The sequence below is a fragment of the Amphiprion ocellaris genome, chromosome 4, assembly GCF_022539595.1.
Source record: "Amphiprion ocellaris isolate individual 3 ecotype Okinawa chromosome 4, ASM2253959v1, whole genome shotgun sequence".
Classification (NCBI taxonomy): domain Eukaryota; kingdom Metazoa; phylum Chordata; class Actinopteri; family Pomacentridae; genus Amphiprion; species Amphiprion ocellaris.
The window spans coordinates 39,757,169-39,780,995 of NC_072769.1; the positions used below are offsets into that span (position 1 = coordinate 39,757,169).

A 23,827-nucleotide genomic window follows, 5' to 3' on the forward strand; every position below is an offset into this window, starting at 1 on the left:
GTTAAAGCTTTGTGAGGAGGCTTTGATTGGACTGTTTTCTCCACCCGGAGGCTCAGTTCGCCCGCGCTGAGGGCGCACAGAGCTACCTGTGAGGACTTGCCCGCGACCCGAGAGGGGGAGCGAAGCCCGAGGAGACACACCTTGAATCACTGCCTCCGTGTGCCTGTGAGAGCGGAGGAATAGCCGATCTGCACGCTGAAATGTCGACAAATGGAAGAGCAACCCGGGACCTGAGAGAGATCCTGCAAAAGCCTGGAAATGACGCCTGCGCAGACTGTGGCGCACCGGGTAGGTGCAAAAATCCGCTGTAAAAGGTGAAAAGGGGAACTTTATCTTTAGTAGCTCAGGTGTTGAATACGTTTACCTGAGCTAACATTTAAACCACATTTTCATGCGCCTTTTGTTGTTATATTCCAACCACTTCAGCCTGAAATAGCTACTAGACTTGAAAGTAAATGTTTCCGCCACTGTTGGTGCTTTTGGGAGCTGAAATGTGTGCAGAAGTGAGTCAGGAAGGAGGAGCTCCTGGAGGAAACAAGCTCAGGTGAAGCTCTTCGGGTCTACAGTGTGGAGGCTTCAAGAGCAGAAACTTCTTGAAATCAGCAAGTCTTGACATGCAGGAGTGTAGGGCTTGTACACACTCATCCAGCTGAGGCTGACAGTGGAGGTCCTCTGGGTTTCTTATGTCCACTTTTAGAGATTATGGAGACATCTGAGGAACTCTACTGGCCTTTAAAGGAAAATGTGTGGAGTGAATTAGAGGCAAAACATGCTTAAAGTCTTTAACTTGGAAGGTTGTTGCTTTTTTAGGCGATTTATTCTGACTAAATGAATCAAAACCAAGCAACATACACTACCGTTCAAAAGTTTGGCATCACTTAGAAATGTCCTTATTATTGAAAGAAAGGCATTAAATTAACCAGAAATCCAGTCTATACATTGTTAATGTGGTAAATGACTATTCTAGCTGGAAATGTTTAATGGAATATCTCCATAGAGGTACAGAGGAACATTTCCAGCAAGCTAATGGTGTTGAAAGGCTCATTGATGATTAGAATATCCTTGTGCACTTATGTTAGCACATGGATAAAAGTGTGAGTTTTCATGGAAAACATGAAATTGTCTGGAAGACCCCAAACTTCTGAATGCTAGTGTACATAATGGGCTCTGAAATCTGCTGCTCGATATTTTTTGAGTAAATGAAATGTCACAATTTTCAAACAAAACCTACTTTTTCAGCTCCAGTTTCAGGTAGCACATCCACTCACTTCGCTTTACAGTCTGTATGTTATTTTTGTAATATTTATATTGAATTCACAATGGCAAATGACTGCACAATTTAATACATGGAAGTGTTTTAGCAGCTTTAACTTTTTAGTTGAGTTAAAATATCAGATAGCACGCTAGCTATGGCTGTGTAGTGTCATCTATCTATCTATCTATCTATCTATCTATCTATCTATCTATCTATCAGTGGAGTTTTAATGTAGTCAAAACTCATTTTTGACGTAACATGTCCTTGCTACATTTCAGTGCATCAAAATAAAACCAGAATGTCACTGAATCTATGCCCCGGGGATGTAAAACAAAGATAATATGCTTCTAGGCATTATCTCCTCATCTTTTCTTTCTTTGTCCAAGAAAAGCTTATTGAAGAGGTGTATGGATGTCAAGATTTCCCACTTAAAACCACATTTTTGTCTACTGCCAAGTTCCTAATGTACCCTCTGGTTAAATTCTGGCACCCATCATGTCCAATGATTCCTCATTGTTAGAGACAACAGATAGTCCCTCTGTGTGTGTTAGGACTTGCACGTGTCAGCCTGTTGTTTTTTTATTTTTTTTATTAGCCTCTCACTAAAGTTGTGTACCACTGACATAGCAAAACATTAGGCATGCATATTAACCAGCCAAGCAAATCATATTCTAATCTGCCCTTTACGGTTGGAAAATGACAGAATGCCCTCTCTGCTCAGACGTCTGTGATCTCAACCGATAAGGCCACGACTCTCAAAAGCTCTGTTTACTGGCAGTCTGCAGAAAGGTTGCGGGAAGATAAGACAGGTGTGGCCAAATCAAAGGAAACGTTTCTCGTATATCTGGGTTTACAGAGGAAGAAGACAGATAAATTAACTCTAAAAGATTTTTGGCTTTGTGTCATGCTGATCTGGCCTGACTGGAATTAAGCTTATGAACAAAAAGCTTATATTGACTTGGGGAAAGTGCTTTCCTCTCACCTAACAACGACTTTGATTTGCCTTTAGGTGAGTCACAGAAACCATGTGCGAGATGTGAATCATGTTGTAGCTGAAATGCATCTCCCTGGATAAGAGTATTTTAATTTTAGTTTCCAAAGTCTAACAATATATGCAATGATGACAATGCTTGTTGTTTGTCTTTTTAACAGGTAGTCTGTTGCAAGTAACTTTGATAGATCATTTTCAAAGACAAAATGACAATGAACTTCATTTGGATCTGGCTTCCCAAGTATAGACATTCACTGCTTTCTGTCTGATGTCACTGATCAAATATCTTTTGGCTTTAGAATGTTATGTTGGATAAAACTAGTATATTGAAGTTGTGTTGGCAGAAGTAGTCTCCATTTCATTTAATAAAATGCTAAAGGACACGCTGCACCTTGGTGACTGAGAACATATGATGATCATTTCAAAATATTTCATGGACTGAATCAGTAGTTTATAAGATGAGATAAGATAAGTCCTTTATTTCTCCCCACGCCAGGGGAAATTCACATTGTTACAGCAGCTTATGTAGCAATAGACGTAATAATAGGAATAAAATAATAATAGAACAGTAGTAATAATATTTACAATATGTACAGGGATGAGAAATGAGGATGAAATAGTACAGTATTGACACACTGTAAGACAATGCAGTATAAAGTGGCTTAAAAAATAAGTTTAAAAAGTGCAAAGATGTAGCAGTGCAAGAATGTCTGTGCAAATTTTATGGTTTGGGGTGATATGATATGATATGATATGATATGATATGAGTGCAGTTTATGTTAACATCAGCCAGTGATGCTGATGTTGTAAAGTCTTATAGCAGATGGGATGAAGGACCTGTGATAGCGTTCCTTCTTGCAGGGTGGATGTCTCAGTCTGCTGCTGAAGGAGCTGCTTAAAGACCCCACAGTGTCATGCAGTGGGTGAGAGGGATTGTCCATGATGGATGTGAGCTTTGCCAACATCCTCCTCTCACCCACCTCCTCTATGGAGTCCAGGGAACAGTCCAGGACAGAAAACAGTGAAGTTTTATGAAATAAAACTAAATAGATTCATCAATAATGAAAATAAGATTTTTTTGGAATCTTAATTCTTAGCCATACAAAAGATGTTTGTTTGGACTAAAATTGAGCATCCCTCTTAGCCCCTGCATCTTTCTGTCCTTGTATTTTTGTCTTTATTCCTGTTCTTCTATAGCCGCCACACTATCTATGCCACTTCTATCACCCCACTCCATGTGTCCTCTTCATGTGTCCTCTCTTCAGACCCGACGTGGGGCTCCTGCTCCCTGGGAGTGTTCATCTGTCTGGCCTGCTCTGGGATCCACCGCAACTTCCCAGACATCAGCAAGGTCAAGTCCCTGAGCTTGTCCCACTGGGAAGACCACGAGGTCCAGGTGAGACGACAGTCAACCACTTCACCGCCCCTAGCTTTTAGAATTATCTGTTTTAATATTGGTTTCTGTATTACAAATAACAAAAAGCAACACTGCTGATTTACACCCGCAGTTTCTTGACAAAGAGCAATGCTGACAGGATGTACTGTAAAACGTTCACTGACTAAGTAGCATTTTACTGGGGTTCAAGTCTGCACTCACTTGGAACTGTGGTGATTAATCTGCATATAAGCTGTTGGCTGCTGATACGAACCCCAAACTTTAACACTTTGCACTGACATCTTTGGTCAAAAACACTTTGTTACTTCTGCTTTTACTTATTTTTGTTGCGGTTGTTGCTGTCTTTAGCCATGGCTGGTTAATCATGTGCCCTCAAGGGACAGCAGTCCCCAGATGATTTCCTTGAACTTCAAAATAACTTTTTCCAAAAAAAAAAGTGAAATAATGCAAATACACTATTATGGTGCATCAAAATACAACATAATGGACATCCTGCTGTTTTAAGACTGAAAACATAATATTAATAATTAATACTACTTTCTAATTTCTTTTTCCTGACACATGAGGCCAGTGATAAGTTATTCTTCTAATACTAAACAATTCTATAGAGAACAGTTTGTGAACTATGCTTATTTACCAAGATTTAGATAAGAAAATGTACCATTTATCAGCACTATTCATAGTATAAATGTCTCTATACATATGAAGCTAAAGCGAGCAGCTCTTTAGTTTAGCTTAGCAGTAGCAGAAACAACCTATAACTTTTTAAAAATTAATTCAACAAGAAATCAGAGACTCTGAAAAGTTTATGGTACCAGCCGAGAAATAGTTTGTCATATGACGAGTCTTAAAATGCTGAATTGTGGTTTTTTTGCACAGCCTAAGTATTTATTTGTGAGCTTCAGTGGTCGACTCATTTCTTTTACTTTTGGACAGAAGCAGGCCTTTGCCCACTTCCACTCTTAGCTAAGATAAGCTGACTGTCTGCTCTATTGGACAGATGGACAGATAAGAAGGTGGTATCAATCTGACTCTCACTAAAAAAGAACTGAGAACTGCTTTTTCTACATTCTTTGTACCCTGCTTCATACAGTCTACTGTCGTCTGAGTGGCCTTGACACTGTCAGCATGTGATACATTTGATCACAACTCTGATCCTACTACAATGGAGGGTATAGAAAAGTAGGATCAGTCATTAAAGATCACCTCCAGGCATGTTGAAAGGTACAGAAAATTACTCTGCTTTGAACAGTTACATGTGTCTTATGTGATATATACAAAAACTAAATTACCTGATAAGAAAATCTTTTACTCATACAGAACATTTTTCAATTTAAAAAGCCTAACTACTTCATATAGATAGTCAGCGTTTCTGCAATGCAGGCTTAAAGTGTCTACAGTTGGCCTAGGTGTGAAGTCCCAGATCCTACTTAGAGGCCTTAAAAAGAGATTTTAGATGGCACTTTAGTGATGACACTTTCAGTAGAAACATTTGAAAACAGTCTTGTGGTGTGAAAATCAATAAATACACAGTTCACACATTAACGGTAGCTAAAATCCAGATTTGAGTGAAAGGAAGTTGTAAAATTGGAAGCATCTTGAGAAATAAAAAAAATTAAGGAGTTTATTATTTATTTGAAATGTGAGGACGTCACATTCTTGGCCAGTGCACTCCCTACCCTTCTCTGGACACACAGTATGAACCAGATAATAAATGAGTTTGGTTCTTAGTACATTTTGATCCTGAAATACTTCTTGTATTTGTCATCTTGGCTCTGTGGGTCAATAGTTTCCTCTAACATCAGTTTGAAACTCCAGTGAAAGAAAATTGTCCCGTAGCCTAAAAACTGTCTATTCCTATGCCAAGATGTCGTTCTTCCTTGAATAATCAGCTGATTCCATGTGTGTGTGTTTTATTAGTTCATGGCAGAGAATGGTAATGAGCTGATGAAGAGTAAATATGAGGCTGCTGTTCCAGTCTACTACTACAAACCCACCCACAAGGACTGCCAGTAAGTACCCATAGCAACAGCCACACTCTATAACCATATCCCCGACAACATGCAGTTTTGTTTTGAATTCTTCTACTAATATTTGCATATGCTGTATGTATGATTGTATATGTTTTGTGGTGTATTTTCACAAGTGCACCAGTGTGTGTCCTCGCATGTGGTTTCCTGTTTTTCTTGGAACACATGCATGTTAATATTTGCATGCAACTGGAATCTTAAAAGAGTCCTGATTTATCTTTAGATTTTATTCCAGTTACATCATCACCCCTCCTTTTTTTAAAAGAAAAAACTCACTCTTTTGAAGTGGTTGCCAACCCAGCTCTGTGTCCAAGTTCTAACTGAATGTGTAGTAGACCAGTTAAAGATAAGGAGACTTTATTGTCATTGTGCAGAAATACAACGAAATTTGTAAAGTTGGGAAGGAGAATTAAGTCAAGTCAAATCCCTTTACTGATATAGCACATTTTAGAACGACAGAAATTGACAAAACTGCTTTTGATTTAAGGCAAATGATTAACAACACTAATATAAAAGCATGTGTATGAATTAAGAGTCTAAGAAAACACATAACAAGCACATTAATTAACCTGTCATATTATTTAATTAATGTTATAAGGAAGATATGAAAACTTGCTGAAACCAAATAAAACCAGCAACCAATCAATGCAAAAATAAAAATACCATTAAAATGAATTCAAAATAGACATTAGAGGGACTTTGGTGTGAAGGGAGAAACACTCATATGCTTAAAACCCCTCCTTCTTTACTCTCATTGGTTGTTTAGCCATTTTAATTTCTTCAGAGTTTTGTAGTTAGTACAAGTGGAAATATAAGATTTTAAAACATAAAATGAATAAAAATGTAAGATTTCACACGTTAATAGCAGTAAATCATTCCACATACTTTGTAACATCATGTTCTCATTCACCCTCGAGGTAATGTGCTGTTTTCAAGATGTGTTTGAAAAGGACACCTCCAAGGTTGTGAGACTGAAAGCTTTGTCCTGACGCACTCTGAGCACCTTGTACTTAGCTTGTGCAGCGTTTCAGTGTGTAATACACTCTCACTGAGCCCTCCTGACAGCAGTTGTTGGCCGTAGCTCTTGGATGCATTTTTTTCTGCGTTTGCTACCTGGCAGATTTGCTCAAGCTTGGCCAAGTTAAAGAGGGCGTGGTTGTGAAAGCTTTGCCGAACCAATAATGCTGACTGCTCTCCTTATTGGTAACATTCAAGTGTTGATTAGAAAGTGTTTTTCCTGCTGCAACATGTATTAATATCTGAGTTGTCAGTCACGTTATGCACTGACTTTTTCCTTAATAAAAAAAAAAGTAAAAATAAACTTCAATATACTATCATAAAAAAATGTAATCTTAGAACCCTTTTGCACAGTCTTCAGATGGTTTTATTAAAACAGCAGTCATTCTTAATTATAGAAACTTGGCTAATTAATAGTTTGTACAAATTGATTTACTTAAGTTATTCTTTGTAATTGTACGATGCTATGCACTATATGTTCTAAGATTAAAGTTTCAATAATTTCAAAATTAAACAAGCATACATAGTGTTGAGCAAGAAATACACCGTCACACAGGGGACTCTAGATTTTCCCTGTGAATTATGAGTCAAGGGATGCGGAGAATCTCCAGGTTACCTGTTGACAGACGATGACTGTCTCAGGACATGCTCTTTGGTCAGGTCCCTCTCAGAAAAGAATGTTTGGAATTCTGTGAATGTGAAGTGGGGATTTTGGGGGAAAAAAGCCAACCTTCTCAGGTGGCACATGAATGAAACAAACACTTGCACAACCAGGTTTTTCCTGCTGACGTCTGTACTTGTTTGAAACTGTAGATTGTGTGTTGAATGTATGTAGCAGTTCGTCTCTGTAGGCTATCTGTACAAATTTGCCTGATGAGAAATTTAATCTCCACACCCTTCTCTCACTCACTCACACACACACACACATATACCATTAATAAGCCACCACATTAAAACCACTGACTGATAAAATTAATTCCATTTATTATCCCATTACATTGCTGTAAAAGAACGGTGTCAGACGCCCACGTTGACCCTTATCCACCACTAAAAGTGCCTGCAATGAGCATGTGAGTGTCAGAACTTGACCATGGAGCAATGGAAGAAGGTGACCTGGTGTGATAAATTATGTTTTCTTTTACATCATATGGACGGTGTGGACATTGTTCACCTGAGGAGGAGATGACAACTGGAAAATAAGACTAGCCAGTGGAGTCAGGACAGTGTTTGGCTGGGAAATGTTGGGTCCTGCATTTATGTACACAGACATACATCACCTACCTGAACACTGCTGCAGACCATGTGCACCCATTTGTGGCAACAGTATTCCTATGGCAAAGAGCTCAAGGTGTTCTTTGTTATCCAGACTGAATATCAGTGGGATTTTCTGCAAAAAAAATAGTACAATCCATTGTCTAACCTCGCTACTTCCAGGACTTAAAAGGTCTGTTTCTAACATCTTGGTGCCTGATACCACAGGACACATTCAGAGATCTATGGAATCCAGGCCTCAGTGCATCAGAACTGCTCTGGCAGCAAACTTTGATTTGATTTGATGTTGTGAATGGTCAGTCTATGCAGCTCCTTCACTGTGATCATTAGCAACAGAAAACAGGTGGAGCACAAGATGTGTGACAGAGAAATAGAGAAGAAATAATGATATAAAGGTTAACAGAACATGAAATATAGTTTGAAGTTTTCTCTCAAACTGGATTAAATTTCAGACTTACTGTATGTGTTTTGCATGTGACACACTTCTTTTTGGTTTTGTTTGCTATGTTATGGTTAGCTTTTGCTAGACAGCTTTAGCTAGTTTACCAGCAACTAGCCAACAGTGTTGAAAAGTGAATATTTTTCAGGCATAAACTACTAAATAACTAGCTAACTTAAATTTGCAAATAAAAAAATCCCTAAACAAATACGAGTCTCTGCTTATGCAGATCACATGAGATGTGTTATGGCTGCCAAATCCAGGTGGAATAATGATTTCTGCTTTAATGGTTCAGCCTTCATTGTACATATTGTTCATCGTCTTCCTCGTTTACCACAAAGTACAGACAAGACTATTAGTCTGCCGTGAGCTGGTATTTTACAGGCTAGTTTTATTGACATTTCATCTGTCTGTGTTTGTCCAGGGTGTTGAGAGAGCAGTGGATTAGAGCCAAGTACGAGAGGAAAGAGTTCTCCAACCCTGGGAACAGCTTTACATACGAGGAAGGTGAGTACAGGATACATACAAACACACACACACATGTTTTAAAAACTATAGACTGTATATAAATGATGGTTATAGTCCTTCAATGATCAGGCATTAACATACAGACGAGGAGAATACTTCACATACTGGAGTTGAACCTGACTGACCTCAGTTCAGGACTGGGTTAAGTCAGGATAATATCATATATAGATTTAGATAGACTAATCATCAGAAGGTTAACATGTACATACAGTGTTTTCTATATGCTGGATAAGGTACATCATGAGCAAAATAAGGAGTCGACACCATGTCTGAGTCTTTTTCCATAGAAACTTCAGTGTACTGACAGACTCAAAGACACAGATTCAGACTCCCAGGGTTTTATATGTGACAAACCTAAGCAACCAATCCTGTCAGCTTGCAGGGTGGAGCTTTCAGTATCATTCCTGTTTGTCAGAATCAGTTTCTGGTATGAACGTGTGACTGAATTACTCCATTGTGTAGAATAGGGTAGTTTTACAGCGTTTGAGAACTCTTCATGGTCACTGCACACAAGGTGAATATAAAGGCCAACATATGTGCTCGTTCCTACAATTTGTGACCCTGTCTATAAATACCCTGATCATCTAGACCACTGGTTATTACACACCTTAAGTACATTCCCAGACCAGGAAATGCCACTCTTCTGCCTTACTCTTACTTACATTATATTTGATGTCAATATTCATACTGTACTGTCAACAAGCTCAGTAACTGCTGGAGACCAGAATTATTGGGACAGAAAAACACCAAAACAGAAGGTAGTAAATGAGCCAATCATACATGCTGTGTCAAATCTCTTTACCTAAATCGACTGTAGGAATCGTAAATACTTAAGGGGATAGGCGAGCACCGTTTTGAACTCCATTTTTTACACATAAAGTGGCAGATAAAGAATTTCCACACTTTTCCCTGATGTATGAAAGCACCAGGATTGTCATAAGGAATCTAGCAACCCCTGGTTTACATATGCTACATTATGCTGCATTAAAGGAGTGATTGACACTATAAATTCATTAGGAAAATGTTTACTGAGGTAATAAATCAAGTAAGAACGTACTCCTTTACAATTGGACTCCTTTTTGCAACCAGGCTAGTTGCCCCCGGCTGGCTGTTAGAAAGAATGCAGGTTGAATTCACATCCACGGTGGCTTCACTTTTCAGCCCCAGAGGCTACATCCAGCTCTTATACACAGTCTGTGATTAAAACTAATGACTGACCTCTGCTGGTTTCCTGCAGGAATGAGAGATGGCGTGTTGATGAAGAGGGGGCGGGACAACGGACAGTTTCTGAGCAGGCGATTCGTCCTTTCTGAGAGGGAGGGGACTCTGAAGTATTTTACCAAATATGACGTAAGCAGCTTTTAATTAGACTCTTTTCAATCATTCTCTTCCTGCACATGTGCAACACCCACACACATGCAACCACATCACAGAACACTTTAAAGACATAAAGTACACGGCAGGCAGCACCCCCGCTTTATTTCACTCAGTACTTTTCCCACATAGACACATGGTTGGCTTTGTAATCATACACACCTACCAAGAGACTCCAAAATGATACTTGCTCCCTCCACAGCGTTTGAGCGTGCTCAGACAAGCTTAACCAGCAGTCTGTCCTCTGTCAGTGTGGCTGATTCACTGTGCTGTACACCCCCCAAAACCAATTAGACCTGGAAGCACTGGGAACACTTTGTTTGTCACAGAAAACCAGCTCAGGGGATGTGGGAATAATACATTCAAAAAGACTTTAAAAAAAAAAAAAAAAAAAAAAAAAGACTGTAACTTTGGAATTTGTTTACGGATATGTGTCAGCATACAAATGCCTCTGTACTGTGAATGCTTTTCCTGCTATCCATGACTGCTTTTAATGCCAAAGATCGCTCCGTGTCTTCATATTCTGTGAGCGAATATCACGCAGTAAAACAAAAACATCCTCATTCAGTCAGTGTGGGGATAAAAGTTCCATAGATTCAAAAGAGCCTTGAGGTGGGTAAAATATTTAGGTCCTCTTGCAATTTGTCTCACTTTTTCTTGCTGATTTATCACGCTGAAGTGTCAGCACTCACATTGATGTAAGGGGTCAAATGTAATCAGTTGTCATATCTCTTGTCAATAGGCGTAGCTGTGCTTGTTTTCTGTTAAACTCAAGGACAGACGAAGCACACAGAGATTCTGTTTCCATAGTTGCCCATTTAAATTCAAGTCACTGCAGATGAAAGCACAGCATCCATAACCTGGTTTGCTGGGATTAGTGTTGGTGTTGGAAATGATGGTTATCAGGTGTGTAGATAGTAGTCCTAGATTTTATTTTCATGGTTAGAAAGAGGACAAAATATGAATACAGGCCCAGGTCTCAGTGCCATACACAACCATCCACTCCAGAAACATATTTTTTTCTGATTCAGCAGTGGCAGCAAAAGATTTCATAACTGATTTAATAGCAATGTTTGTTTTGATGTTACTTCTATTCAAAACAGAAGAATTTTACTTTTTAACCTTAATATCTGCTCAGGTTCTGGAGAGAAATACCCATAAAACATAATTACATATTATTTCTGTTTGAACTCTGAGGTCTAAGACATCTCATATGTAAAACAGGTTTAATTGCAGTGGATTTTCATATGCTCTCTGTCTTTGAGTGGTGTTGGCAGTACTCTAATGCAGCACTTAATGTTGCATTTATTTGGATTTTTGTAACTGGAGTTGTATACTTTTGTTCACAAGAGTGAGTTACATGCCTTTCATGTTATTCTGTTTACAAACATTGCAGTGAGATCAATTAAGGAGTGACAAAGAATATGATTAAACTATTTACAGAATCTAAAATATTAGTTTAGTAATCAAAGACAACAACACAATAAAAACATGCAGAAGATAAACATTCAGGGATCTGTCTCCTGATCTCTTTGTTTAGCGACTGGCAGGCATCAGCTTGCAAGCACAGAATTAGTCAGTTCCTACATATTTTGTTGCTATCCCCTGCATTTCACACTAACTCCTCTTCCTCTTTTTGTCTTCTCTCCTGCAGGCTAAGGAACCCAAAGCAGTGATCAAGGTGGACACCATCAACGCAACCTTCCAGCCAGAGAAGATAGGAAACCCCAACGGCCTGCAGATCACCTACCTCAAAGACTACAGCACCCGCAACATCTTCATTTATCACGACAGTGGAAAGGTCTGCATCTCTGCAGTGTGTGTGGTGCATACAAGAGGCTCTTAAATGAATCATATAAATACCTAAGTATATGCAATATGTCAATACATGACTGCTTTCCTCTTTGCACTTTAACAGTGTGGGTCTATAAGATATATTTCAAGCTGGTTGGGCACAATAATGTCTAAAGCATGTTTTATGGAAGCCCATCACTTTATTCTACCTGACTCTTGTTGTTATGGGCGAGTCTCCAAACCTTTTCTAAACCATTTGTACCGATATTTGCTGGCTGAAGGAATCCATTAGCAAATGGCTTTCAAGCACAACATCCATCATTCTGTGTCATTCATAAACACATTGAAATATATGGAGACATTCAGTTTTGTTATCAAGTCAAGGATTTATTTCTGGCTGTCTAATGTTGGAGACACTGGAGTTAAGTAACTTCTAATTTGCAAAGTCAGTCAATGCAACTTTATATGAACACATTATTTTGGCATTTTGACATTACATTAAACAAACTACACTTTGAATGTCATTCTCCTGGTAACCTGTGAAAGGTAGAAATTACGTTATTGCTTGTGAAAGGTGTAAAGAAATTCTCCATGTAGTAAACAATCCATACACTCAATGTCAGGATGCACTATCTAGGATAATTTTGGCAGTTTGTGTTTTAAATATGGTAAAATATACCAAAAAACATACAGAAAATTGCTTTGAAAAATAAGAAATTAGAACAAAAAACTAAACATTCTTCAACAATGCGGTTACTACTGCTATGAAGCAGAATTTTAAAAATGAAAATCACCCATTTTGTGATTGCAATCAAGTCACCAATGTTCTGATTACCATTTTAAAATGATGATGGTGTTACTTAAATCAACAGCTTCACCAGAAGGGTCACAACACAAGGTCAGATTTACTGCCTGTTTCTGAAACTTTTCATATACTTTCCCAATTTTAAACCCGAAAGCTTCGGAAACAAGAAACTATTTCAGCAAACAGAGCAGTTCACTGTTTCTGTCACAGATCATCAAGACATAAGATAAATAGAATCAAAATTGTCACTGTGTTTTTTCCCATGCATAACAATCATGGCAGCGACAGAGCTGTGTTACCCTCAGAGACTCACACACAAACCTGTGGTGTTATTGTCTCTTGCTAGACGACAGAGAGGAGCAAAGAAAGAAGGAATAGCCTATGGAAGACTGCCTGTCCTCACTGTCTCTATCTTAACCTCTCTGTCTTCATTAGGAGATCGTCGACTGGTTCAATTCAATCCGTGCAGTTCAGCTTCACTATCTAAAGGTGGCCTTTCCTGGTGCAACTGATGCAGAGGTAAACACACACACAGACAAACATGCACCTAAAATGTATGCTTATATAGATATTTTTATATGGATGTTTATTAGGAACAGTAACATACATATATACAATATAACTGTTATAATTCCTGCTCATGATGGAAGCTAATTATTTGCAGAATTACCATAAAACTCTGAAACAATTTGCCTCGTATTGATGTTGTTTTGTTTTTTTTTTCTAATCTCAGCGTTTTCCTTTTGTTTGTTGCTTTCAGCTGATACCTAAACTTACCCGGAACTTTCTCAAAGAAGGATACATGGAAAAAACCGGTCCCAGAGTACGTAAATGTTTATTTGAAAATATATGCTCATTTTATTCCTTACTCTTCAGTTCTTCTGTAAAATCTCAGAAGCAAATACACAAGTTGGTATTTTCATGAATCAGTAAATGGAGATCTTTTACAATCAGCCAGGGGTGTGAGAGCTAGCTTCAAAAACCAAAAATAAAATAGAAGAATTTCCTAAATTTACAAGTCAACAAAATTTGCTGACAGAATTCTTCTGTAGATGTTCCATGGTGTTGCTCCTCTACATTTAGAAATAAGGCAGAGTTGTATATTTTGCTGTCCTTTTTTTAAAGGGTGTGGATGTGTTATTTAATTCGCCCCTGTCCGCTTGCAGTTTTAGTCTGGACAGTAAATCAGTTTACTGGTAGATCATATTTTGTTGTCTGACATAGCGGGTGCCTGGGAAGGTTATTTGAATTTGTTAATGTGACGTGCACATGTTGGTTATCAGTTAACAGTGGATGTCACTGTGTCTAAGTTCAAGCATTCCTTCTTTTGTACATCCTATAATTAAAGTCACAGTCTTCAGACTACGTTTTTAAAAATACATACGTAGCCAGTGTTAATGACTGTTATGTTAATTCCTAATATGGTGATATTTCTGGGGTACAGAGTTATTGATTTCCATTAACCAGAACTCCCCTGGAGGTACAGGACTAATCAGCATATTTGTCAGTTAATTTAAAAACCTGTTCACATGGAACAAATACTTGATGTTCAGTGATTTGTAATAATTATGGAGATGCGGCAATTACATGGAAAATGTCTGTCTGACATTTTAAAGTGAAAGTTCCAGCTCAGATGATTAAGAGCCTACTCACACATTACAGCAAATTACTTAATTCCATTTTTTTTTAAATTTAGACAACATCGGTTTTCTTTTTTTTCATGAAAAAAGTGGCAGCAGAAGTGGAAGCTGTAAAGCTACAGAGCTTCCATTTTACTTAATATCAATGTGACACAACTGAAATCCCCAAAAACATATTTTATAACATTCAACATGAACAGCAGTATGTTTTCTTTCTTCGCATTTGGGGTTAATTGATGAATTGCATGAGGTGCCTAGTATCAGTCACATGTAAACAGGCAGGGCTGTTAGCACTTTCTCATTTCACCTACCATCTGGCAAAACATATCACTTGCTGAACATCTTCTTATTGAGAGACGTTACAGTTTACCAGTGTTTCCTAAACGCTCCACATTGCAGGCAGTGGTAGCTGATGCTCGGTGGCTGTGGTGCTCAGACAGGTGTGCGACCGAAAAGTATTTAGACACGAGTTAAGCTGGGGCGTTGTAATGTCAGATTTGTTCCACATGAAACCGAGTGATATTTTTCTACATGCGGTCTTTCCTTTTTCACGAGAAGACCACAATTTTGAGCGTAAATTTCCACAGTAAACCAAAGTTATAAAAGTACTACTTTCCACCACTGTGGTTAACGCAATGGTCGTCTGTGCTGGTTAGAGTGAAACCAGTACAGCTTAATGATCGTCATGCTCTTGCACAATGTGGCTGCTTGAAATTTTAACTCGTACACTTTCAAAAAAACGGTAACAAATGCAGCCATTTTGGTCACAGTCTGGAGCCCTAACAGGGCTTATTTATTCCACTCTGCCATGATAGACAATGTCTTCATGTGATAATTCATTTGTGGTTGCTATGATACTGCATACACGATTATATGTATAGAGCTTAAAGAAGAAGAAGCAGAAATGTAAAAGTGTAATTAACACTTCAGGACATTAATAGATTATCAGTCAGCAAAGGGAAAATATATATATATATGTATATATGTAAACCAGATTTATTTGTGACCTGTGATTGAGACTAAATTGACACTTTGTAAGTCCCCTGCTCATCCCTCCTCCTGTGATCCCAGCTCTCTGTTCTGCCTTTAATTGAATGGGAGCTGAGCTAATAGGCTAACGAGCCCAGCTGTCAATACAGCTCCCTTCTACCTAACAGGCTGACTGACAGCTGAAAGCACCGACTGTACCTGCCTGCCTCACCGTCCATCCGTCCGTCAGCCTGTCTAACAGGGAATGAAGGGCTTCCAGCTGAGGACGGACTTATTTGTCAAGTGTCAATAGACACGCAAAACAAAAGCATATGCTGGGATTTAGGAAACACACAAGGAGGCATTTGTGCAGAGTTGTACTGACACTTGTATTTGCATATGTACACACATGCAGGTGTCTTCACATATAGGATTCAGACAGAAGCATCTAAACAGGCGACATCGAGCAACCTGATCCTCAGTGACACTACCGGCTCTGTCTTCAGACAAACACAAGCTCTCAGTTTAATCTCTGTCTGTCAGGCTGAGAGATGAAAGGACTCTCTAACTTGCTGTGTTGAGATGATTTGCTTAATTCATTTCCTTCCCGCACATGTGAGACATACTGGTGAAAGGAGTCAACTGGTGAAATGAGACAAGAGCAGTGAGTGGTTCAACTTTATGGCACAATGAGAATATCAAACACTTTTATGAGGACAATCTGGCAGCAGTCGGGAACCTGAGTGTTGTCATTATTTGAGGCCCGGCTCTGAAAAGAGCTGCAGCTTGTGCACTTCAGTAAACTCTCCGAAGGTACCGTGCTTTGCATCCTTCAATAGCTGCTTTCATCGTGGATTTGGAAATCTTGCACTGTTGTATACTTTCAGCTGTGACAAGTTTTTAAATTAAACATCAGTGTTATGAATGTGGTGGAATAAGCACTCGGATGGGACTGCCAAGAGGGAAACAGTTTGACAGTGTTATGTACTGACAGAAAACAGTGCGCATCTAACAAAGAAGAATGCTCTCATCTCACTTTAGGAAGCCTGAGATCAGGTTTATTGCACAATCCTAACGATATAACAGAAGAAAAGCTGCACGACTGATTCATGAAAAGGAAAATATTCTTGACAAACTGGCTGAATTAGGCTGCAGAGAGTCGACATGAAGACACTCATTGTGTGCTCTTCAAGTTTCAATCCAGTTTTAGTGTTTTAGTATTGTTCTCTGTTTCTTCATGATCCTAAAAGCGATTTCCACACAAGTCCTGAAAGCTGATAAAGAAAATCCTATTGAACAAATTAAAAAATATTGTACCTTGTCATGTATTTATTGAGAAACATGATCTAATATTGACATCTGAGTGCAAAAGTGTGAGATCCTTTAGAACTAGCAGTTAGTGAAAAGGTGAAATTAGATTCATGTGTTTTCCATCACTGTGTGCTCTATTTCATTCAAAGAACAGTCATCTGTTCAAGTCTGAGCTTCACAACACGTTTTAGGAAGTGTATTGTGTAATGAACGAAGGAAATGTGTGAGAACATCACAAAAACAGTCGCTGGTACTGAAAAAGGTTGCAAAAACCATCTGTTAAGAATTTGGACTCCACCAATCCACATTCAGACAAACTGTGTGAGTTCAATAGTCTGCACACTGGAAAAAATGCCCCTCTCAAAACAAGAAAAAAAAGCTTATTTCAAGGAACTTTTACCTTGAAATAAGTGAAAAAATCTACCAATAGAACAAGTGAAAAATGTCTTGGTAAGATTTCTTGAAGTAAGATATGATATTTAGAATATTGAGATCTTAAAATTAGCTGGGAAAACTTATTTTAAGCTCTATTTTACCAGGATTGTCAAGCTTAGGTGTCTTAAAATAAGCCAGACATGCTAAAAAATAGTAGTCGTTCACTCCAAAATAGATTTTTGCTTTCATGTAGCCTCCTAATTTGAGATGTATCAACCTTATTTTGAGTTTTCTTGTAAAATACAACTCAAAACAAGATAATTTCAAGATTGTTTGACTTAACAAGAAATTTAAGATGCATTGTCTGAAAACAAGTCCTTCCATCTGCTGAAATGTCTCTTGTTAAGTGAATTTATCTTAAATCTAGTGGGATGAGACATTTGGACTAAAAATAAGACAAATAGACTTGGTAAGATTTTGAGTTTTTGCAGTGCATGATCACAAAGGATCCCAAGGAAATTTCTATGCAACTTAAGGCTTCTCTCACATTGACTAATTTTAATTACCATGAGTCCAACATCAGCAGATGGGCGAACTGCTATAGTATATATATGCTATATATAGTTTGGAAAGAGGAAAACACTGCATTCCAGCATCCCATCTGTGAGACACGGCAGTGATATTATCATAGTTTGGACCTTTTATGCTTCTTTCGGGCAGGGACAGTTTGCCATTATTGCTGGAACAATGGATTCTGAATAACATCAGCAAAAATTAAGGGAAAATGTCAGGACATCAGGTCATGAACTGAATCTCAAGAGAAAGTGGGACATGCAACATGACAATGACACTAAGCACACAAACTGTGACTCAGATCCAATGGAAATGTTGTTCAAGGCCTTGAAGTGAATAGTTAATGCGAGGAAACCCACCAACATTTCAGAGTTGAAGCTGTTCTTCATCTAGAATAAGGATAGAATTCCTCCATTTCAATGTAAAGGGAAGATAAATAGTTACTAGAAACTTAAGGTGCAATCGTTGCTATACAAGGGTGACAACATATACCCAAGCAAAGATTCACATACCTTTGGCTGTTTGTGTTATTCTAGATTTTTTTTCTGAAAAACAGAAAAGTAACCAAATATAATATATTTTTTTCTTATTTAATTGGGCTCTCTTTGTCGACTCGTGTGAAAATTTGATGTCTTATGTCATATTTATGCGAAACTGGAGACAATTCACAAACTTCCAAGCATCATTGTAATTAGTCTCATCTGACTAGAAACTACAAATTAATTGGCAAAACTGTCAAAAAGAAGTCCAGCAAAAATACCAAGCTGGTGCTCAGATATAAGTAATTTCTGCTTTCTTGTCTCACTGTTGGTTGGACAAAATTTGACGAAATCATTTGCAGGTCTGGGATAATTTTTCTGATTTTGTGTTATATATGACAGTATCAGATAAAGTGTTAAGAAAGTGCTGTAGGAAGTCTAAATACAAAACACCAATTTAAAAGCAGCATGTGATTCACTTTTTGGCTTAAAACCACAAAGACTCTTCCTTTGGTTCAAACACAGTGCTGCTTTGTGTCCTTTACTGTCTCACTCATCCAGTGTCTGAATGTGTTTCCCTGTTTGTCTACGTAGCAAACAGAAGGTTTCAAGAAACGCTGGTTTACCCTGGACCACAGACGACTCATGTACTTCAAAGATCCACTGGTATGACATCCTGACACACAAACATCTGCACACATCACAAAGACTTTTGTATATTTTTGGCCTGTTGTTGGTGTGTTAGTGTGTTGCTTGATTTCTTGACTACAAAATACCAAACATAGAGTACAAAAGTGCCTTGGTGGTAATCTTGTGCTCTAGAAAGGCATAAATGAGCACCATGGAGAGTCGATGGGGAGTTTTTTTTCATCAGGCAAATTAGATTAAGTAGACGGGGTTGGGAATATGAAGTCATGACTCAGTGGGGAAAATGGAATATAAGATAGTTTCATTCTCACTGTAACTTAATTATACATACGGTATTTCTTACCATGAGCTCACAGTAGGAACCTGAAAAGTACATTTAGATTCCATCCTGCAGAAAACTACGCTCCTACAGACAACACTTTGGCTAGACTTCCCCTAATTCATCTCATATCAATGGTTGAGACATAGAAGTGAGACTGCTTCAGAAGATTCTGCATGATTAGAGTGAGTTTTTATTGCTGTGGTTATCACAGAGACGGGGCAGCTCACATTGCACAAGTCTTGGCTAAATACACATCAAGTAGCCCTGATCAGCAGCAGCTCAGCATTGTTGCTGATGTAAGAGTTCAGTGGAGAGGTGCAATAATTATAGGCGCTAAGTGACTGAAATGTCCCACTTATCCCAAGAGTGTCGGACAAGAAAAACTGGAAGATGAAAGAAAGAGGAAGTATAATGAAGTCGAGATTGGACAGGGAATATGCGGAGGACACTGCCTAAAGCAGTGTCATTTGATCACTTGGATAATAAGTAAATTATGCATGTCAGATGGTGTGTACACCATGATTCACTGTGCATGTAAGAGCAATATGTTCACACGTCATGTCTGCTTTTGATTACAGCAGAATAAAGTTTCAGACGGGAAATCAAGTTGTAATTGTTTTTGTAAGACATCATGTGACACATAGTCTCCTGAAGTGTGTTTGAGTGAACGCAGGACGCTTCAATATGAGCACTTTTATGTATTGTTACCCTGTGACAAGCTGCGATGCCATCCAGGAGCCTGTTACAGTTAGCATCCCTCGCTACTCGGGCAGGCCAAGGATGAGCACTTTGAGTTCAAGGTGAAGAACGCTGGCCTGTGTTGAACCCCAACCCCTGATAAACTATGTGAAAGCAGGCTTACCAAGAAAAGGATGCAAGTAAATAAAGAAAGCATCCTGTGTATGGATCGAACACTTTGGTTTTTCTCAGGGCTGGTTCTGATCATCAGTAATCAGTGAGACTGTTAACCAGTATTTGGAACTAGGGGTGCTAATTGTGAACATTTTGAGACTTCTTCCGGCAGCCTGATCAAGCCAAGCCATGTGTCAGTCCAGTGGCGTAGATCATTAGCCAATAGGCCACAATGACGTTGTCTTGGCGCACTTCAGCTCACCTACAAAAGGAGACCTCTAGGCATTAAGCATCACAGAACACTTTCTCATGGTGGCCCTTTACTTAAAAAAAGTAAGACGGGTACTTTTGTAAAATTCGGGAGTATTTATTACCTCTCATATTCGTCATTACCGTTCGTCAACAACATTTTTTACAGGTGTTTATATGTCTTATTAAATTGCTCATTCGCCATAATGGTGAACGAGCAATGGTGTCATTACTGCATGCAAACAACAAAACCTTTGTTACTAGATACACTGTTAGAAGCTCCTCCATATATTCTATATCAAACTTACTGCAGTTGGTCAGTTATTTCATTATTAAGCAGAGATATGAAACAAAATATAAACGTCCTGCAATATCCTGTATGTTGTACAGATGATACACTGTGCCCTAAAATGCAGAATAAAGAGTTTGTTTTCTCCAGCTGACCTCTCTGTCTTTCTGTTTAAAGGACGCCTTTGCCAAAGGGGAAGTTTTCTTGGGGAACCGGGACCATGGTTACAATGCCTCCCCAGGCTTGCCTGCTGGCACTCACTGCAATGGCACCTGGCAACACGGCATCACCATAGAAACGCCTGACCGCTGCTTCCTGTTTACCTGCGAGACAGAGAGTGACCAGCAGGACTGGCTGAAACACTTCAATGATGTCGTGAGCGCTCCAATGTCCCCTCAGGAGTACACAAGTAAGAATTCACAACTTTTAAGTAGTCCTTAAATATTTCTTAGCTTTTTAGCTTAGCTCTTAAGCTGCTGGTTACTTCCTGTGATCGCTTTTTTAAAGGGAACATCACAGACCTACTCTGCTCCAAGGGAGCACTGTGGAAGTAATAGGTCACAAAAAACAATTGCCACAGATTAAAGAAAGATTGCTCCTTGCAATTTGGTATTAATTACAAGAGAAACAGAGAAAGTGTTTGTGGCTAAAGTGATGTTTTTATAAGAAAAAAAGGAAATCTTTTTTGACTAACTGACCAGTAGTTCCTAGAAAGACTGACAGAAGGAAATATATGGATGCTACTGTTTCATTCCATTGTGGGACTTTATGAGGCCATTGGATAATGCATAAACTCCACTCTCAACACTAATTTCCCCTAATTTGAGCGATCCTCAAAGATTCACAAGGGGTCCTTTGAGAACCACAAAATAGCAGCATCTGAAGCACAAACTAGTGTCATCAGCAGGCATGTCTATTAAACGGGAAAGACGATGGAAAAGAATAAAAACAAGCTACACTGCATTCGTCATGTACTCACCTACATCTGTGCGATATCTACCAGGAAAGTGTGTTGGATCGAAGGAAATGTTTGCAACCACATCTGGTGGAGAAGCAGAGTCATACCCTTAAATTACCTTAACGATCTGCCTAAAGATAGCCAAAACATGATATGGTTAAAAGAGGAAGAAGAAGTCTTTACTTGTCATAACATTACTACTGCACCATGAATTTCTTTTTTTTTTTCCACATATTCCAGCTTGTAAGGAAGTTGAGGTCAGAGCACAGGTTCAGAATCAGTTTTTGTTGTCTTTATACAACGTGTAATGAAATTTCCTCATATACAAATAACATACTGGAAATAAATATACATAAAAACAAGGAATATTTTAGGAATTACGTACAGAAATATGAATATACAAATAAGTCTAGCGAGACATGTCGACATATCTACTGTGTTCTTCTTGAACTTGTTAGCCCATTTGGTAATTAGCGCTGGATGTAATCATATCATGGCAGTTTCATTAGTTTTGAAGGTATTTGGTCATAAACCCAAGTACTGGACAAATTACAATACCCGATCTGATGATACATATATCATTAATCATACAATGGGGTTGTCTTTGTGGGTAAAAGAGCCTTTTTTTCTAACTTTGGGCTCTTGTGTGTTTTCAAGTGGAGGCCTTGTTCAAGCACAGACATTGATGGATCAGAGACCTGTGGGACCATTTCTTCTCCTCTCTGCCCATCACTGCTCTGACATGGGACCCACTTAAGTTCTGCACTGACCTGAAATCTGACCTTCATTGCTACTATGGTCACACTGGAGCTAGTTTCTAAATCCCAGAGGGATGGCTGGGAGATTAAGAATGCAAACAAGAGGACCAGGGCAATATTGATTAGTACAAAAGAAGAAAACAATACCTTAATGTCCCTGTGTTTTTGTACTTTCATTTGGTGATGACTGTTATCGACATTGTGTGTTGTTTGTGCATCCAAAACATCAATTATAAACTTTTATCCTTTGTATATATCATGTCTGAATGTCTGGATGGTATTCTTTGGTCTCTTCAGTCATTGTGGCGACTGCTCATGATAAATACTCTCTGAACATGTCACTGCCATTGGCCAGGAGACTTTACACAAGAAAGAATCCACTGTGTTTAAAAGCTTCTATAGACTAGTAAAACGCTCACATAACAAACATAGTATTTATTGTATATTGAATGCAAATTAGAAAAAGAAACGTTGAGGTGAAAAGTGCCTTGGTCCCCTTGTTTTAGGTATTGTGTGTCCAGGTGTTCTGTGATGATTGGTTAATGTTAGTGGGACGCAGGCAGTCAAATGTGCCTCTTTTCATTGAAGGGATTTTGATTTGCCACAGTGGGAAAAGCACAGGCACAAACAATAAAGTTAATGATGGCTATTCCATTTAGCTGCTTTATTTTCAGGGTCCCAGTATCGTGCATGCTGGCTTACTGTCACACTGTTGTTGAATGGAGCTGTGCCTTTTTTACTATGACAACTCGAAATATCTGCTGTGAAAAAGGCATGTGGGTTGACCACCAGGTGCAGGCCATGAGGACAGAAGTAAAGCTTATTCCATTAATTGTGGTCAGGGCTAGATTGGCAGCAAAAGCAATATTATTCAGTGTTTTTTTTATCGAAGCTTTTTAACCACTGTCATCTCCAGGTCATGTACTCAAGCAAGATTAAACAGAGTTTTTATGTTATCTTCCAAGCACGGTAATATCTTCAGACATACTACAATGCAGTTTCATCGTGATTTCAACTTGTCATCAATGATTTTGTAAGTTATCTTTTTTTAAAACACGTCTGTATTTAAGGTATGAATGCTTCGATCAAAGATATACAATGCCAAGATAGCAGATGGAAATACTACAAAGCCCTGGATGGTCTAACAGCACCTCCATGTGGCATGAAGTACATATACTAAGACTTTGTTAAAACGTGACTATTGTTTTTTTTCATCATTTTTATTATTATCAAATAACCCGACTGACAATTTTAATGGTACTTTTTTCTTCTTCTTTTTGTTAAAGAGGTACTTAATTCATGTTGATGTGTCCATTTTTAAAGGCATTTTTATGTTTGAACATGGCTGATTGAGCTAGAATAAGAAATTACTGATACCTCCCAAATAAAAAATATTTCTTCAAGATGTTTTCAAGGGTTTTCTGTACAGAATTGTGTATGAAACTGTTTACAGCTTAAGTTTAAAACTGTTACAGCTTACAGTATTCTCTTCAAATATCACAC

The 23,827-nt window shown here is 38.5% G+C and overlaps 1 protein-coding gene across 1 annotated transcript; it reads left to right on the forward strand.

Moving 5' to 3' along the window:
* Positions 1-151: 151 nt before the first annotated feature.
* Positions 152-23,727, forward strand: zgc:92360 (uncharacterized protein LOC436988 homolog). Its single transcript, XM_023297278.3, has 11 exons — positions 152-288; positions 3,512-3,642; positions 5,563-5,654; positions 8,825-8,907; positions 10,166-10,278; positions 11,957-12,103; positions 13,337-13,420; positions 13,662-13,724; positions 18,843-18,914; positions 20,786-21,017; positions 22,224-23,727. Exons 1-11 carry the CDS (start codon positions 201-203, stop codon positions 22,250-22,252), a joined length of 1,134 nt encoding a protein of 377 aa, XP_023153046.1. The 5' UTR covers positions 152-200; the 3' UTR covers positions 22,253-23,727.
* Positions 23,728-23,827: the final 100 nt, after the last annotated feature.

What these genes read in the sequence shown, in the direction of transcription:
- zgc:92360 (XM_023297278.3), top strand. Translation starts at nt 201, where the DNA reads ATGTCGACAAATGGAAGAGCAACCCGGGACCTGAGAGAGATCCTGCAA. An exon ending in CCCACCCACAAGGACTGCCA is followed by an intron (nt 5,655 to 8,824) that starts GTAAGTACCCAT and finishes GTGTTTGTCCAG; the next exon opens with GGTGTTGAGAGAGCAGTGGA. An exon ending in CTGGTGCAACTGATGCAGAG is followed by an intron (nt 13,421 to 13,661) that starts GTAAACACACAC and finishes TGTTGCTTTCAG; the next exon opens with CTGATACCTAAACTTACCCG.